Here is a 13,219-nt window from a genome sequence, read left to right as displayed (position 1 = left end):
GATGGCTCCATTGATGGTCAGCTGTGCCCAAAGTCTCATCCATGCGGTCTCGCATCAGACCATGTTAGTCGCATAGCTTCATTCAACGTCGCATGTCGATAGCCGGGCTTTGACGTTGTTAAGAGATTCTTCTGTGGTGAACAGGTAGGGCGCACAATCAGTAAATGTGATCCAATCGTCCTCGGTGGCTTTCTTTCCTAGAAGGTGGTTGAGAAGCAGCATTGGCCATGACGGAGGAGTAGCCTGAGACTTGGGGGAGAATGTTCCCAGCACAGGGCGTCGACCATCGCCGATGAAGACGAGAGCTGTGTCGAAACCAAAGCAAGCGGTGAACCATGCATCATATTTGGGTCCCATGCGGTATGCAATAACACGACTTTGATGTAGGCTGACGTCGGCCTTGGCCAATTCATTGATATCCGGTTCAATTGGGACTTCAAGGACAGTGTCCTGCTCTGGTTTCCATGGCACAAGCGGTTCTTCTGGAATCAGGTACTTGACCCGGATCTTGTCGCCAACGACTTCTTGTGCGAAAAGGCTGCATTCTGGGTGACCAGACAATTGAATCTTGCTGAAGTCGCCCGACTTCTCGATCTTATAAAGCATAAAACGACGGTCATATTGAAGCCCTTGTGGGCCTAATTTGGCCGACTCGACTTGAATACCTCGAAGTCCTTTGATAGGATAGTACCAAAGCTACCATGGGTTATCAGCAAATATCCAGGACCTCCCACAGAGATTGGCGTGAGGAAGCTTGATCGGACTTACCTGAGTAATCTTCATTGTTTCTTGATGTGTTGTTTGACAGCCTGTCAACAGGACAAAGCAACAATATTTATGTTGTGAAAGGAAGAACTGGATTGCGAATCAGGTACGGACACCTTGTTGACTAGGTAGGTATCTAGGCAAGCCACAGTCGGCTCGAGCACTAACCAAAGGTACCGAATCCTGTTAGTTTTGAAGAGGTAACGCAGGCAATTGAGCTAACATGGAATTCGGCTCCCGCTACCGAAGATCTAACACCGCATCTGCACGTATGTCCAATCACAAACTAATGATTGCAATACATTCTTGTTGTAGATTCCACATCAACTTCAGCTGAACTAACCCAATATAACTCGTTGAGAGTCCTTATCTGCAATTAACATTGTCTTCTATTGTTTTTGTTGCCTCGGTTCCGAGTTCGGAAGGCCTCCACCGCCGGAATCCCCCCGCTGTGTTCCGCCACAAACCTCGCAAGACATGACAGATAACAGCCATACAAATGATTCATTCATATCATTGTTTCCTCCTTTCTCATTTGACTGAGTAACTCTCCAGTCGAATCCGGGTAGCTGATAAGTGTAATTGACAAGTGTTGAGCCTTTCAGAGTCCGAGTGGCTGGCGGTAGGGTTTAAGGGCGTCGTTGACATGGCCCTCCACTTTCCGGTATGTGCAACACCACATCACGAAGAGTGAGGAAAGAGGCGTGACGACCAATTGATAGTCACTCAATTCTATGTTTGCTGATTCGTTCTGAAGCATCAGGGATAGAGCTGAGTCTTAGCCTGGAATATGGCAGAATTGTGAAAAGAGAAGTCTCTATTCTTATCTTCCGTAGGCCTAATTAGGATCCGGATCAAAGGCACGCTAGATTCTTCTGTGGTTTGGATACTTATATGGTGCTCTCGCGACAATTCAGTGAGAGTGATGATTTTATTTCATGATTGCAGGTTATCCACGACCTTGGATCGAGTGCCATTGTGACTTGATCGACAGATAGACAGACTTACTATGAGAGTCACACCTCGGGGAGCTCAACTTCTGCACGTGAGATAGAGAGTCTTTCTCCTACACCTTTATGAATACGGTGGCTTCCTCTGATAGATTGAGCCAGGGAGACTTTCTGATCTCTACAACAGCTCGCCATATTCAGAAGCCACAGAATCTTGCTCCAGCTTGAGTATCAGGCAGATACATTGCCCAGCCAGACAATTTCATTGAACTCATTGCCAATGTTACAAGTTCTCAATTTCTCCAACGACCCAGTCTTCAAAAAGATGTCTTCGAGATCCAGAAAAAAGAGTTCAGATTGGAGACACTTCTCTGTCTAATCTGGTCGAGAAGCTGACCGGGACTTCAGACGCTGTGCTTGAACGCAGCCATAGATCGAGTCGATCAGTATCCCACTCGAATAGCCTTGATCTTATGACAATAAGAGGTTTCTCTGCTTATTATTTGTTCCCATAACAAGATAAGCTTTTCGACAGCTTCCCTTTCATGTCTCGCAGCATCATGAGCCAAGCTCAGTATCGATTCAAGTATTGATCAAATATACGACGATACCTATCGGAATAGTTTCCTCCACAAACATTGGTGTTGGTCGTTTGCGCAGAATAAAGAGATGCCTTTCTGGGTACTGTGATAAACTTGCTATCACAGATTGTTGTAGTTTCTTGTGAGCCAGCGTCTCGCCACCAAGTCAGCAATGCAGATTCGTGGAAGAAGTTGACACTACCCTGCCAGACGCTCGGTCTGTCTTGCGTTTCCGGAATCCATTCAACAGATACTGCTGGGCCATGTTCTAAATATGGTCTTGTATATCGTTGGGCATCCAGTTCCAGCATGGTCGCAGTAAGGTATGTGACCCAACCTTAGGGTAAGCTCAGTACTGATGAGGTCATGTAGTTAGTTATATTATGAAATGGCCCCCAGCTCAACACCAATAACTCGAAGGGGATATTGTTGATGCGGCAAGACCAATATGGCTTGATAGTATGTCTAGAGGAGGAAAGAAAACCCAGGACCTTAACCCTAAGTAATGGAAATATTTAGGGAAATTTAGCCTAAGCTTAGGGTGCTCTTTACTAAGTTTATCTCAACACCTTATATCAAGTTTTAGTATTTTCTTGCCCCCTGAAGCATGCGAATAGCTTTCTAACACAGAGGCAGAGGCGCAAGGAGAATACGTAAACCCAACCACTGCATCGGTGTCGGATTAGCGAGCTGAGCTGTAAGGTCTTGCCTCTCCTAAAGATCGGCACTCAAGGTAACATGAGTGCTGACATGACGGTATCATCGCGTCTGGTCGGACCCGAAAAAGCGAAGCACATGCCGCGAGCCTCGAGGAAGGATTCATCGTTATCGCTGACACTGCCACCAAGACTGCATGATAGCAATCTTTTTTAGGTCCTTGTCAGTCAGAATGGAGGCTGTCTGGGGTTTCATCGATTAATAGCTCCCAGGGACGTTAAAATAAGATGTGGATATTGGGTGAATAAGATCGCGCAGCTAACAAATCCAGCCAAGCATCATCTCGCGGCTCGACGCCATTGCTGACATCTATATTCCTAGCCAGGAGAGTGGCGTCGTAGCGCGAGATGAGACCTTATCGAGCCATTTCCTTGAAACACCAGCTAGTCAGTGACATGGTGATCTCATGGGGGGACTTCAGTCGACCAAGTCAGATCAGCCCTACGTCTTCCCTTCATATCGAAATTCGTTTTCGCTAAGCCTTAGCTCCCCACAACTCGGAGCTGAGCAAGATGCAAATGCGCCTCGACCTAGGCTTTATCTGGTTCGACCGGGCGCTGACGACCCGCAGGAGCTGCCGCCTCTGATGTAACAGACCCTGGCCTTGTCCTTGTTGTTGAGGCATTGGCTGCTGCCATCAATATGGAGAAAAAGAAAAGAGGCTGACAGCGTTTCTTGGCGTTCCATCGCTAAAGAACCTGGATTCCATATCAAGACATATCATTCAGCACGACGTTGCTTCGTCACAGGAATATGGCCTCTTTCTCGTATTGCTGGCCCGGCCAATGGTGAGATAATCGCTCCGAGTCTCCGCTCCGAAGTGACCGTAAACAATGCAATATCTTGAAACCCTAGGAGGATTCTCGAGCACCGCCTTTTGGGAATGGATGATCCAACCCTGTGCACCCATCGCGGAGACTAAAATCTGACAAGCACTGCCAAAGGTCCATCGCATGAGTCTCATTCAGGCTCCTTGAATGGTAGATCCCAAGTCCGAACCCTGGGCTCGGAATCCCGTATGGATCTCAAGTAATGAATTTCGTTTTTTTCTTCCTCATTGAGGTTGTAGGATCACAAAGTCCCATCTGGCTTATAAGATGGAGTACATGCCGCCCTGCTGGCTTGACATGATGGCTGACGTCGTTGTCGTTCCTCCTCCTTTCCCACGAGGATATAAGTGAAAAATAGAGACTCAAGGTTGTCAGTAACCTCTACACCCTTTTGAACAACAAGTGATACGCCACAATGTCGCTTTCAAGCTATGGCGTCGACGACGCTAAGCTACCACAACAACCTTTCCTTGCTGGTGCCAGGCCCGATACACCAAGCTTCCTCGACACGACTGCATGTCTTTGCGCTCTTCGTGCGTTACCTGGACTCGATAAGCTCGCCGAAGCCGGAGCAGATTTCGATAATGGCCAGGCGGCATGGCAATGCATTGGAAACCAAACACAAGGTGTATATAACATCACAAGCGGAAAATGGTACAAGGCCAAGAATCCCAAGGGCTCGCTCGATCTGCCCATGGAAGACAATTCCAACCCTCCTGTCGGGGGTGATCTCGTATGGGACTCCAAGGGCCGTTCTCTGAAGCCATTGAAGGACAAAAACACGCTCACTGTTTACGACCGAGACTGTACTGGCACCAACAGATCGAGCTTCTCGACCAGTTTCTACAGAACCACATATCAGCTTCTTAACGATAAGCTTCCCATTGATGCTGCACCCTGCTGGAGGCCAGGTGCCCTTCCCCTGCAGCTGCAAAACGTGTCTTCCTGGCAGGAGTATGGCTGTAAAGAAGGGTTTCTTTGTAAGTTCACCGACTGGATGGCTTAAAATCGAAATTGACGTTTTGCAGGCCAGAACAACACCATCAACTCACTGCCTCAATCATGTCCTCCTCTCGAGAAGTGCACAGTTGCACGTCTCTCAGGTATGACTTGCTCATTCAACGGCACAAACGTGGGCATGGGAGTTTTCGAGCCCATCATCTGCCAGGCAGGCCACTATTGTCCCTTGGAGGAAAAGGGCATGAAGAAGATTAGATGTCCTGCCGGCTCATATTGCCAGCCTGGTGCTTCAACTCCAACACCATGCCTATCTGGCAGCAGGTGTCCGGAAGGCGCGTCCTTTGAGAGGTATCTGATTCCCGTGAGCGTTCTAGTCATCATCGATTTCCTCCTCCTTGTGGGCATGTTCGTCTTGATGTTCCGTTCACGATGGCAAAGAACATCCAAAGCCCATGCTGGTGCTCTGAAGAGGCACAAGACCATGAGGGTCGTCAAAGCGACAATCACTGGACGGGGATACAAGGAGTTGCCCGAAGACCAAGACAATGAGATGGCCCCAATGCAACCTGGCTACAGTCCTTATTCACCATACGGACAAAACTTCCGAGAAGGACGGGCCCGAACTGGTTTTGAGGCTACTCTCTCGCGGAACAGCATCTACAGCTCGGAACAAGAGCAGAAAGAACTGGAGGCCAACCCACAGCTTAAAGCTTTTGTTGAATCCATGCGACGAGCAGCTGAGGCAACCAACTTCGGCCTCTCCTTCAGATACTCTGATCTTGTCTTCCATCCCAAAAAGAGCCCAAGGCCCATTCTTCAGAACGTCACAGGCTCTATTGAGCAGGGACAGCTGGTTGCTGTTATGGGTGGCTCAGGAGCTGGTAAATCGACCTTTGTCAATGTTTTGATGGGTAAAACAAGCAATACTGGCGGTATTGTTGCGGTCAACAATACTCCAGGCAAGATGAAGCAGTACAAGAAGTTGACAGGCTACGTGCCTCAGGATGATATCGTGTTACCTGAGCTGACGGTCTACGAGAACATTGTGCACTCGGCACGTATCCGACTTCCTCGTAACTGGAGCAAGAAAGATGTTGAAGCTCATGTTGAGTCTGTGATTGACTGTCTAGAGCTTTCGCACGTGCGAGATTCTCGGGTCGGCAGCGTAGGCAAGCCTGTCATCAGTGGTGGTCAGAGAAAGCGAGTGAGTATTGGCATGGAATTAGCAGCTGCGCCAATGGCTATCTTCCTTGATGAGCCAACCAGTGGTTTGGATGCTACCGCAGCATCATCCATCATGCGCACGCTCAAGGCCATTGCAAGACTCGGCATCTCCATCATTGTCATCATTCACCAGCCGCGAACTGAAATTTTCGACCTGTTTGATAATCTCATCCTGCTCGGTAACGGACAGACCATTTATGAAGGCCCTCAAATGGAGTCACAGACATATTTCGAGAGCATGGGCTTCCAGTTCCCGGAGCACAGCAACCATGCTGATGTAATTACCGACATCATCACTGGTAACGGTAGGGAATACAACAGTGCTGGTGATGTTTCCAAGGAAGCATTGATCTCGCACTGGGCTAAGATGCGGCAGAACAAATCGGAAGAAGCTTACGACCGCAGAAGTGTCAGGTCCACGATGCTGGGTGATACAGGAATGCGTCAGGCCCTCAAGAAACGTGGTGCCCCCTATATCAAACAAGGATGGCTCTGCCTCTGCCGTGCAATGCTTCAGCAATACCGCGCCAGGGCTGCTCTGTTTGCCGAGATGGGTCTTGCTGTTCTCGCAGGTGCTCTGCTCGGTCTCGCCAACAACCCTAAAAACGGTATTATGTTTGTCGGTCTATTCCACGAGCCCTATGAGGTCTTGTCGACAGCTATCGACTTCTTCTCTGCACCTCAGTTCGCACTTCTGATTGCTATTGCTATTGGTCTTGTTGCAGGTGCTCCTGGAGTCAAGCTCTTCTCCGAAGAGACACTCTTGTACAGGCGAGAGGCCGAAGCAGGCCATTCCCGACTGTCTTACTTTCTTGCCAAGGTTATTTCTGTATTTCCTCGTATGGCGCTTGGTTGCATGCACTTTACCGTGCCCTTATTCTTGTTGTCTGTACCCATCATTGACTGGGGTCTGGCATTCCTCATAAATTTGCTGTACTTCTACTGCATTTATGGCCTTGCAAGTATCGTAAGCATGGTCGTTCGACGTGAAGATGCACCACTATTTGCTACCATGATTGCCCTCATCACTGGTATTCTCTCTGGTTCCGCGCCTCCACTGGCATCTGTTAAGGATTGGCATATGGAGTGGCTTTGGCGAGCATCTCCTGCTACATGGTTGGCGGAGCTGTACTTTGGGCAGCTTGTGGCACCTTTTGCATACCTCTTTCAGGTCGATATTGCGGCTGAGGCGACTGGATATCATCTTGACCGCAAGTGGCTCAACATTGGTGTTTTGGTAGCAATCGGAACTGCTTATCGACTGATTGCCTTTGCCGGGATGGTGTTGGGGCATCGATTGAGAAGATGATAGGGTGGAGTATCTTCCTGTATGCGTGTTCACACGAAGAAGGATTTATGTTTGGTAGAAAGTAGATGATGAATTGAAAATTTGGATTAATTCATATTTCTTGTAGTACTTGCCTCGTATGCTTGACACGACTCCAGCAGGAGTAGCCAGCAGGAGCAGTGAAGGTTCTTTCCGTCGGAACAAACTCAAAGAGGGAATGGAAGGTACACGCCCGATACTGTGATTCATACTATCCGTCATTGAAACAGATTAATTTTGCCTAAATGCCTCTTCTCGCGATTTTTAGTGTTAACATCATCCCACAAAGTTTCGATCGGCCTTTGCAATAAGCATCTTCAACTGGCGGAAGATCACGTTTGCTCGCAAGGATCTTTTACAGTTTCAGGGTCTTTTTTCTTACAACATCCCTGCGAATTCTACAGCAACAACGTTGTGGTTCGTCGCAAGGAGGGGTTGGATCGACACTCGTCAAACACGTTGACGGACATGAGTGTTTCGAGTTGTGCTCCGTGCTCCATCACAGTTTCACTGTCATGCGTTTCATGGCGGTTTGAAGCATTGACCTCTTAAATATTGACTGGGAAACAACCGAAAAAGTCGTATTTTGCACGCTGTAGAGACGGACCAGGGTGAGCACAGTCAACCAAAAAGTTTCAATCGCGAAAACGGGCGTCATATTCCCAATGACGAGAACATCAACGACTAACGTCAACGAAGTCGTTAAGCCGCGTACTGTGCTAGAGCCAGTACGGCAAGTGGGAGAGAACGACAACTATTCAAACCTACTAAGTGCTATCACATACTTTCATGCGGCTAAAAAGCACAAACTTCGGCCAAAGGATTCCGAACAAATCGGCTACCGTTAGTAACAACGAAGGATTCGTGTTCTCAGGCAGCGTTGATGAAATCATCCTCGGTTGTTCCCCCACACATCCGTCGCTTAGGTGGTAGATGCTTGTCACGAATGCTTTCCTTCCACTCTGCGTTATGGCTGGCTGGCGCGTTGACACCTTTTGCAGCCAGGGATATGCTGGATACGTCAGCAGTGGAGTTGATCCAACATGGAGATTACCACTTTGAACACGTTTGAACATCCTCCGACGTTGTTTCTTGCTTCTAACTGTCACGTCAAGGACGATCAACTCTTGCTGCGACCACCGAGACGTTGATAGCCGAACCAAGCGACATATATCGTATCAACCTGAACTATTGGATTGGCTGGTTACTCCTCAAGTGACTATTGCCGCATGAGAGAGATGGCGTCAAGACAACGGCGCCGGCACGGTTAGTGCGATGAGGAGGCACCGTTGTCGCTGGTCTAGACTATTCAGCTGTTGGGAACAGATTTCACTGGCCCCTGACGATCGAGCTGTAAAAGCCGCTACGGAACATGTCGCGTTCAAACCGGGTGCCAAGCGGCGATTTACTATCTGTCCTCTGTATGAAAGTTTGACCTGTATATCAATGATATCGATATCGCCCGATTGTCAAAAACTTCAAGCACATGAAGGTTGCAGATGTTGGTTTTTAGAGCCAACGCAGACGGGCTATCAGTGTGTCCACTCACACCTTGAAATCATGCCTTACTCGGCTGCGTTATAACTTGCCCCGGAGCCAGGTGAGCCCTTTATTTCAAATCGAACAGCTGGGGCCAAAGCAAGGTCCAGGCAGGATCAAATCAAATTTAATTGACTGGCCGTCGCGTGCTCGTGGAATTTCGATTTCGCATGGGCCAACCTGAACGTTATGAGACTACAGGGCACCAACGATAAACTAACATGCTCTGGGCCGCTGGTCGTCTCGGCTCCCCGCTTCTAGTCGTTTGTTGCTGGGAACCAAGTGGAGATGAGGGGCTGAAGGCTGAAATGCCCCCTGCTGTGTCATTCAACAAAAAGACGAGACGAGAGACAACGCCTCTGATGAGGTTGGTCACTGATGATTAGTTACATTGGGAGGGGAAGTGTGAAGCTCTGAACTTGGAACATGACGGTACGACCGAGAGACAAGATATAATTCTTATGATTGGGTAAGATCTTGAAGATAAGGCAAAAGAGGGGTGCATAGGTATCATTATCAAAGTGAAGATACTGTGACGGAACCACGGTACATGTGTGCGTTGCAGCAGGTGCACTACTACGCCGAATCCTTCTCAAGAGACCAGGCCAACGATGATTGATATCGCTCGACGAGATAGCGTATCTTGTCACGCAACCATGACCGACATCAACACCACCACTACCACATGTGCAAACACGCCTAGAATCAGCTACTAGTGATTCCACCATCCCGCATCCACGCTAGAGAGAACAAAGCAGACCATTTATATGTCTAAACTCACGAGATACAGACACACACGAGAGAAATAGAGGCACAAAGGCGCCAACCAACGAGTTCAGGGATGAGCCAAGGGCCCAGGGATCCGGCCTCGACGCCGTGACAGCGCCGCACTATGCAAGGATCTTAATGCAGAGTGTGTCGCATTCGAAAAAGAAAAAGACGCTACGGCCACCAGAGCGTCGGGTCGTTCCCAAGCCTATTTTTCGACTTGCAGGAGCTGACGACCCTACCCTTCTCGAAACTTTGAAATCTCTTCCTCTTCCCCCGGACTCGTCTCGATCTATTTCTCTCCCGTCTCCCTCTTCCTCCCTCGACCTATTGTTAAACATAATCACATCTCGACTTTATAATACATTATACCCTTATTGTCTTCCCCAGTCCACTTTGTTTCTGAAGGCTGGCTTCCTTCTTACATCTTTGACTGCTCTTATCTTATTCTTCCTTTCTACCTCCAGTACTTATCTAAAGGTAGTCTAATACGCCATATCTCACCATGGCCACCTACACCACTATGGAAGGTCCTCAGCATATTGCTATTCGAGAGCTCGATCTGAGGGCCTGCCACCCAAGCACAGTTGTCGATAGAGTTGGTGCTGTTCCGGTTTTGAAGACCAGTGCTGGTGAGTTTCTCTGATTTCTTACAATTTTCTCTTCCTTTGTTCCTTCAGGGCCTTGTCCTGGTGTAAGAGCCCCCTGTCGCTCGGTTACTATGGCCACCACAAAGCCTACCCCGGTCACAACCTTGAGCACACGACAGTTCGTATAGGCTTGACTTGATGGTCACGAATTCGACGTTCAAGGGCTGGGACCATTCATTCTATAGCGTCAGAAAGCTCTATGCACGATGGATTGCGTTGATATGTTACCGTCATGTATATTCAACATAGCCGGCTTGGGAACAAACCTCGACGGAACCAAAATGTGTAAACCAAAACACCATGACTAACATCACAACTATAGCTTTCTTTACATTCCTCCGCGCCAACCTTGTCCTCCACTCGGCAATGACTTCAGCCACCAGTACCCCGCAATTCGGTCCATCTGTTCCCTTTTCCTCTTTTGTCCCGCCATCTCCCTCTCCGCTTGCAGCCTCTACGCCATACTTTGGTCTCGACAATGACGATGACATCGAGCCGTTGTCCCTTGAGGTCCTTGACAAGCCTCAAGACAAGGTTGAGGGCATGCGCCTCGTCGCCGACTCGATTGCCCAGATGCGCCAAAGGGCCTCTTTGAACCTCGTTTTCCACCCGCTTTGTCTTGCTGGTCTATCGGCAACCTTGGCTGCCATTTATCATTTCGGCGGCGTTACTCGTGACTCAGGACTCGGTATGACGGTTTCTTGTGGCGTGATCATGAGCTACCTTATGGGTATTCGTTACTTGGCCAACGGTTATATTTCCTTGGCTGAGCGCTTGCGATGGAACTGGCTACGTGCTGATGACGGAGAGGAGGATACCCTGCTGGCAGCTCGACTGAACCAAGACATCATCGGAACCCTCGTTCTTCGCCTTGAGCCCAACCCGACTTCGAACCATAGACGCAGACGATCTCTTTCTCTACGAGGGGGCAAGGGTGTCATTCGCGCGTGGACTACCAACCTCAACTACCGTGGAAAGGGTGTTGGAAAGGATCTCCTCCAAGAGGCTGTCCGTGTTACCAAGGAACGTTGTGGAAAAGATGCTGAAGTTGGATTCGCTCAAGAGCATGCCAATAGCGCCATGCTCCTTCCCGGCATCTTCAACGCTCCCTTCCGACGTGATGAGGTCCGAGCTACCAGGGCTTTGGATGGTATCTTGTCCAACTGGGACCTGGTTAAGAAGAGGAGGTAAATGAGTTGAGTTGCTCAACCATCACTTCACGCATACCAGGGATGAGGAACACCTATCGACGAATCAGTTATCAACAGAGCGCGATGTGTGAGATGACGATGATGAGATGAGGAGGAATGGAAGACGACAAGAGAAGATTTAAAGACTGCTTTGAACGAATACCCCAGAAGACGACGCAATCGACGGAAAGAAGTTACAACCACTTACCAACTACAAAGATACCACTAGAAGAGGGGACACGCTAGAGTGTAGACTCTGAGTTGGGGAAGACGAGATGTTATCGGAGGAAGCATGTAATGGTCGGAGGAGCGACTCTCTTTCTTTTTCTTCTTTTTTTCTTTCTTTTTTTTTTTTTTTTGATATCGTACCTACTACTCGTACAGTCACTTGAGATACCCCAGATCATATCATATTCCTTTCGTTTACAGAAGTTCATAATTTATAGGTTATGGCACACACAGCTCATGATCAATATCAATCAATCTTTCGATTCTTCAAACAGAATATGCCTTTTGCTCAAAACAATGCGCTGAAATGACGCCTAACACCGCTCATGTCAAATGAAAGACACGTAAAATCTGATTCGCAGGAATGATTTGGTTTAGGCCTTGGGTTTGTTCTGGCCATCGTATGTGTCTGGGTCAAACCCATAAATGGGTCGGCCGAACCTGGAGAGACTGTGAATGACCTGTTCGTATGTCAGTGGGTGCTCTTTAACTGTGGCAGCCAGTGCAAGAAACTCACATCGTGAACGGTCACGGTTTTGGCGTTTCTATACTCAACGTATATAACACACATTTGGAGGATCTGATAACGGCGTTAGTATGGGTAGATCAAATGAAGCAGTGTACACATGTTACATACCTGTTCAAGCCGTGACTTGGCTGCAGCTCGGACCTCATCATAGATGTCAGCGGAAATACGCTTCACACCTCCTCGGCGCGCTAGACGGCTATGTTTCACAGCGTCAGTATTGATGCTCATGTGTCTCAGGCAGATAGAGGTGAACATGATTCACTAACCGGATAGCGGGCTTGGCTGTGTCGTCTTGTTAATAGTGATCTTCAGGGAGAGATGAGTGGTATAACTTACTGACTCCTTTAATTGAGTCTCGAAGGATCTTGCTATGAGATTGTCAGTATGCAATTCCACTGTCTTACTTCAGCTTTGGGATTGACTTTACCGATGGCGACGACCACTAAGGACCGTCTTCCCAGAAGCGCCACGAACAGCCTGACCTTTCTTTTGATAAGGCAAGACCTTTCCCCCCGTGTACGTAGCTTGCGCCCTCGAAGGACCGCCTCGGGTAGGTACCGTAGGCATGTTGTGAGGCTGAGGAGGGTGAAGGTGAGTCAAGAATAAGATAAGATAAAGCAACGTGATATCAACTCTTGTGAGATGTGAAATAGCGCGGAAAGGCTCAATCCGGTGTATCTCCTCGGTGCATCTTTGAGGAAATGAATGGTTCGCGTGATCTCTGTGTTGGTTGGAGGGGAGCTTGTGTTATTCCATTGCAGCTGTATCATCTTTACTGGAGCACGTGACTGCGACAGTTAATCACTGTCAATCACTGTCAGGAGAACCAAAGACAGGCAACACAGGAAATCCAAGGGACTAGAAATTATCTTCGTTTATAGAGGGAGAAAACATAGATACAGGTGAAATGATTAGCGGCCCGAGTCACCCACTACAAAGGTTTCGACGGTCGAGGCTTATC

The 13,219-nt window shown here is 48.4% G+C and overlaps 5 protein-coding genes across 8 annotated transcripts; 2 read left to right on the top strand and 3 right to left on the bottom strand.

The window, feature by feature from the left end:
* Positions 1 to 78: 78 nt before the first annotated feature.
* FVEG_06059 (hypothetical protein) lies at positions 79 to 783 on the bottom strand (the record flags this gene model as incomplete). Its single annotated transcript, XM_018894292.1, has 2 exons — positions 79 to 696; positions 769 to 783. The coding sequence occupies 2 exons, from the start codon at positions 781 to 783 to the stop codon at positions 79 to 81; spliced, it is 633 nt and encodes a 210-aa protein (XP_018751335.1).
* A 3,468-nt stretch (positions 784 to 4,251) lies between these two features.
* Positions 4,252 to 7,408, top strand: FVEG_06058 (hypothetical protein). Its single transcript, XM_018894291.1, has 2 exons — positions 4,252 to 4,823; positions 4,872 to 7,408. Exons 1-2 carry the CDS (start codon positions 4,259 to 4,261, stop codon positions 7,334 to 7,336), a joined length of 3,030 nt encoding a protein of 1,009 aa, XP_018751334.1. The 5' UTR covers positions 4,252 to 4,258; the 3' UTR covers positions 7,337 to 7,408.
* Positions 7,409 to 7,949: 541 nt separating this feature from the next.
* FVEG_15800 (hypothetical protein) lies at positions 7,950 to 8,865 on the bottom strand. 2 transcript variants are annotated; one of them, XM_018904991.1, is made up of 2 exons: positions 8,412 to 8,865; positions 7,950 to 8,366 (listed from the first exon to the last, which is right to left on the bottom strand). In XM_018904991.1, the coding sequence occupies exons 1-2, from the start codon at positions 8,428 to 8,430 to the stop codon at positions 8,122 to 8,124; spliced, it is 264 nt and encodes an 87-aa protein (XP_018751333.1). In that variant the 5' UTR covers positions 8,431 to 8,865; the 3' UTR covers positions 7,950 to 8,121. The 2 variants fall into 2 exon arrangements, with proteins under 2 accessions (XP_018751333.1, XP_018751332.1); XM_018904990.1 differs by having other exon boundaries at positions 7,950 to 8,865.
* FVEG_06057 (hypothetical protein) lies at positions 8,033 to 12,109 on the top strand. Of its 2 annotated transcripts, XM_018894290.1 has the most exons (3): positions 8,333 to 8,420; positions 8,470 to 10,293; positions 10,634 to 12,109. In XM_018894290.1, exons 2-3 carry the CDS (start codon positions 10,167 to 10,169, stop codon positions 11,500 to 11,502), a joined length of 996 nt encoding a protein of 331 aa, XP_018751331.1. In that variant the 5' UTR covers positions 8,333 to 8,420; positions 8,470 to 10,166; the 3' UTR covers positions 11,503 to 12,109. The 2 variants fall into 2 exon arrangements, with proteins under 2 accessions (XP_018751330.1, XP_018751331.1); XM_018894289.1 differs by having other exon boundaries at positions 8,033 to 10,293.
* FVEG_06056 (histone H4) lies at positions 11,822 to 13,171 on the bottom strand. Of its 2 annotated transcripts, XM_018894287.1 has the most exons (6): positions 12,686 to 13,171; positions 12,595 to 12,626; positions 12,525 to 12,540; positions 12,367 to 12,454; positions 12,247 to 12,309; positions 11,822 to 12,190 (listed from the first exon to the last, which is right to left on the bottom strand). In XM_018894287.1, the coding sequence occupies exons 1-6, from the start codon at positions 12,823 to 12,825 to the stop codon at positions 12,104 to 12,106; spliced, it is 426 nt and encodes a 141-aa protein (XP_018751328.1). In that variant the 5' UTR covers positions 12,826 to 13,171; the 3' UTR covers positions 11,822 to 12,103. The 2 variants fall into 2 exon arrangements, with proteins under 2 accessions (XP_018751328.1, XP_018751329.1); XM_018894288.1 differs by having other exon boundaries at positions 12,188 to 12,309; positions 12,686 to 12,980.
* Between the last annotated feature and the right edge of the window lie 48 nt (positions 13,172 to 13,219).

This window comes from Fusarium verticillioides, chromosome 2 (genome assembly GCF_000149555.1).
Source record: "Fusarium verticillioides 7600 chromosome 2, whole genome shotgun sequence".
Taxonomy (NCBI): Eukaryota; Fungi; Ascomycota; class Sordariomycetes; order Hypocreales; family Nectriaceae; genus Fusarium; species Fusarium verticillioides.
This window is presented reverse-complemented; position numbering and strand designations above follow the sequence as displayed.

Excerpts from the sequence above, each read along its gene's own strand:
- FVEG_06058 (XM_018894291.1), top strand. The coding sequence starts at position 4,259 with ATGTCGCTTTCAAGCTATGGCGTCGACGACGCTAAGCTACCACAACAA. Across the intron at positions 4,824-4,871 it reads CTGTAAAGAAGGGTTTCTTT|GCCAGAACAACACCATCAAC; the intron begins GTAAGTTCACCG and ends GACGTTTTGCAG.
- FVEG_06057 (XM_018894289.1), top strand. The coding sequence starts at position 10,167 with ATGGCCACCTACACCACTATGGAAGGTCCTCAGCATATTGCTATTCGA. Across the intron at positions 10,294-10,633 it reads GGTTTTGAAGACCAGTGCTG|CTTTCTTTACATTCCTCCGC; the intron begins GTGAGTTTCTCT and ends TCACAACTATAG.
- FVEG_15800 (XM_018904990.1), bottom strand. The coding sequence starts at position 8,430 with ATGTTCAAACGTGTTCAAAGTGGTAATCTCCATGTTGGATCAACTCCA.
- FVEG_06056 (XM_018894287.1), bottom strand. The coding sequence starts at position 12,825 with ATGCCTACGGTACCTACCCGAGGCGGTCCTTCGAGGGCGCAAGCTACG. Across the intron at positions 12,627-12,685 it reads CTTAGTGGTCGTCGCCATCG|CAAGATCCTTCGAGACTCAA; the intron begins GTAAAGTCAATC and ends ACAATCTCATAG. Across the intron at positions 12,191-12,246 it reads AAACCGTGACCGTTCACGAT|GTCATTCACAGTCTCTCCAG; the intron begins GTGAGTTTCTTG and ends ACATACGAACAG.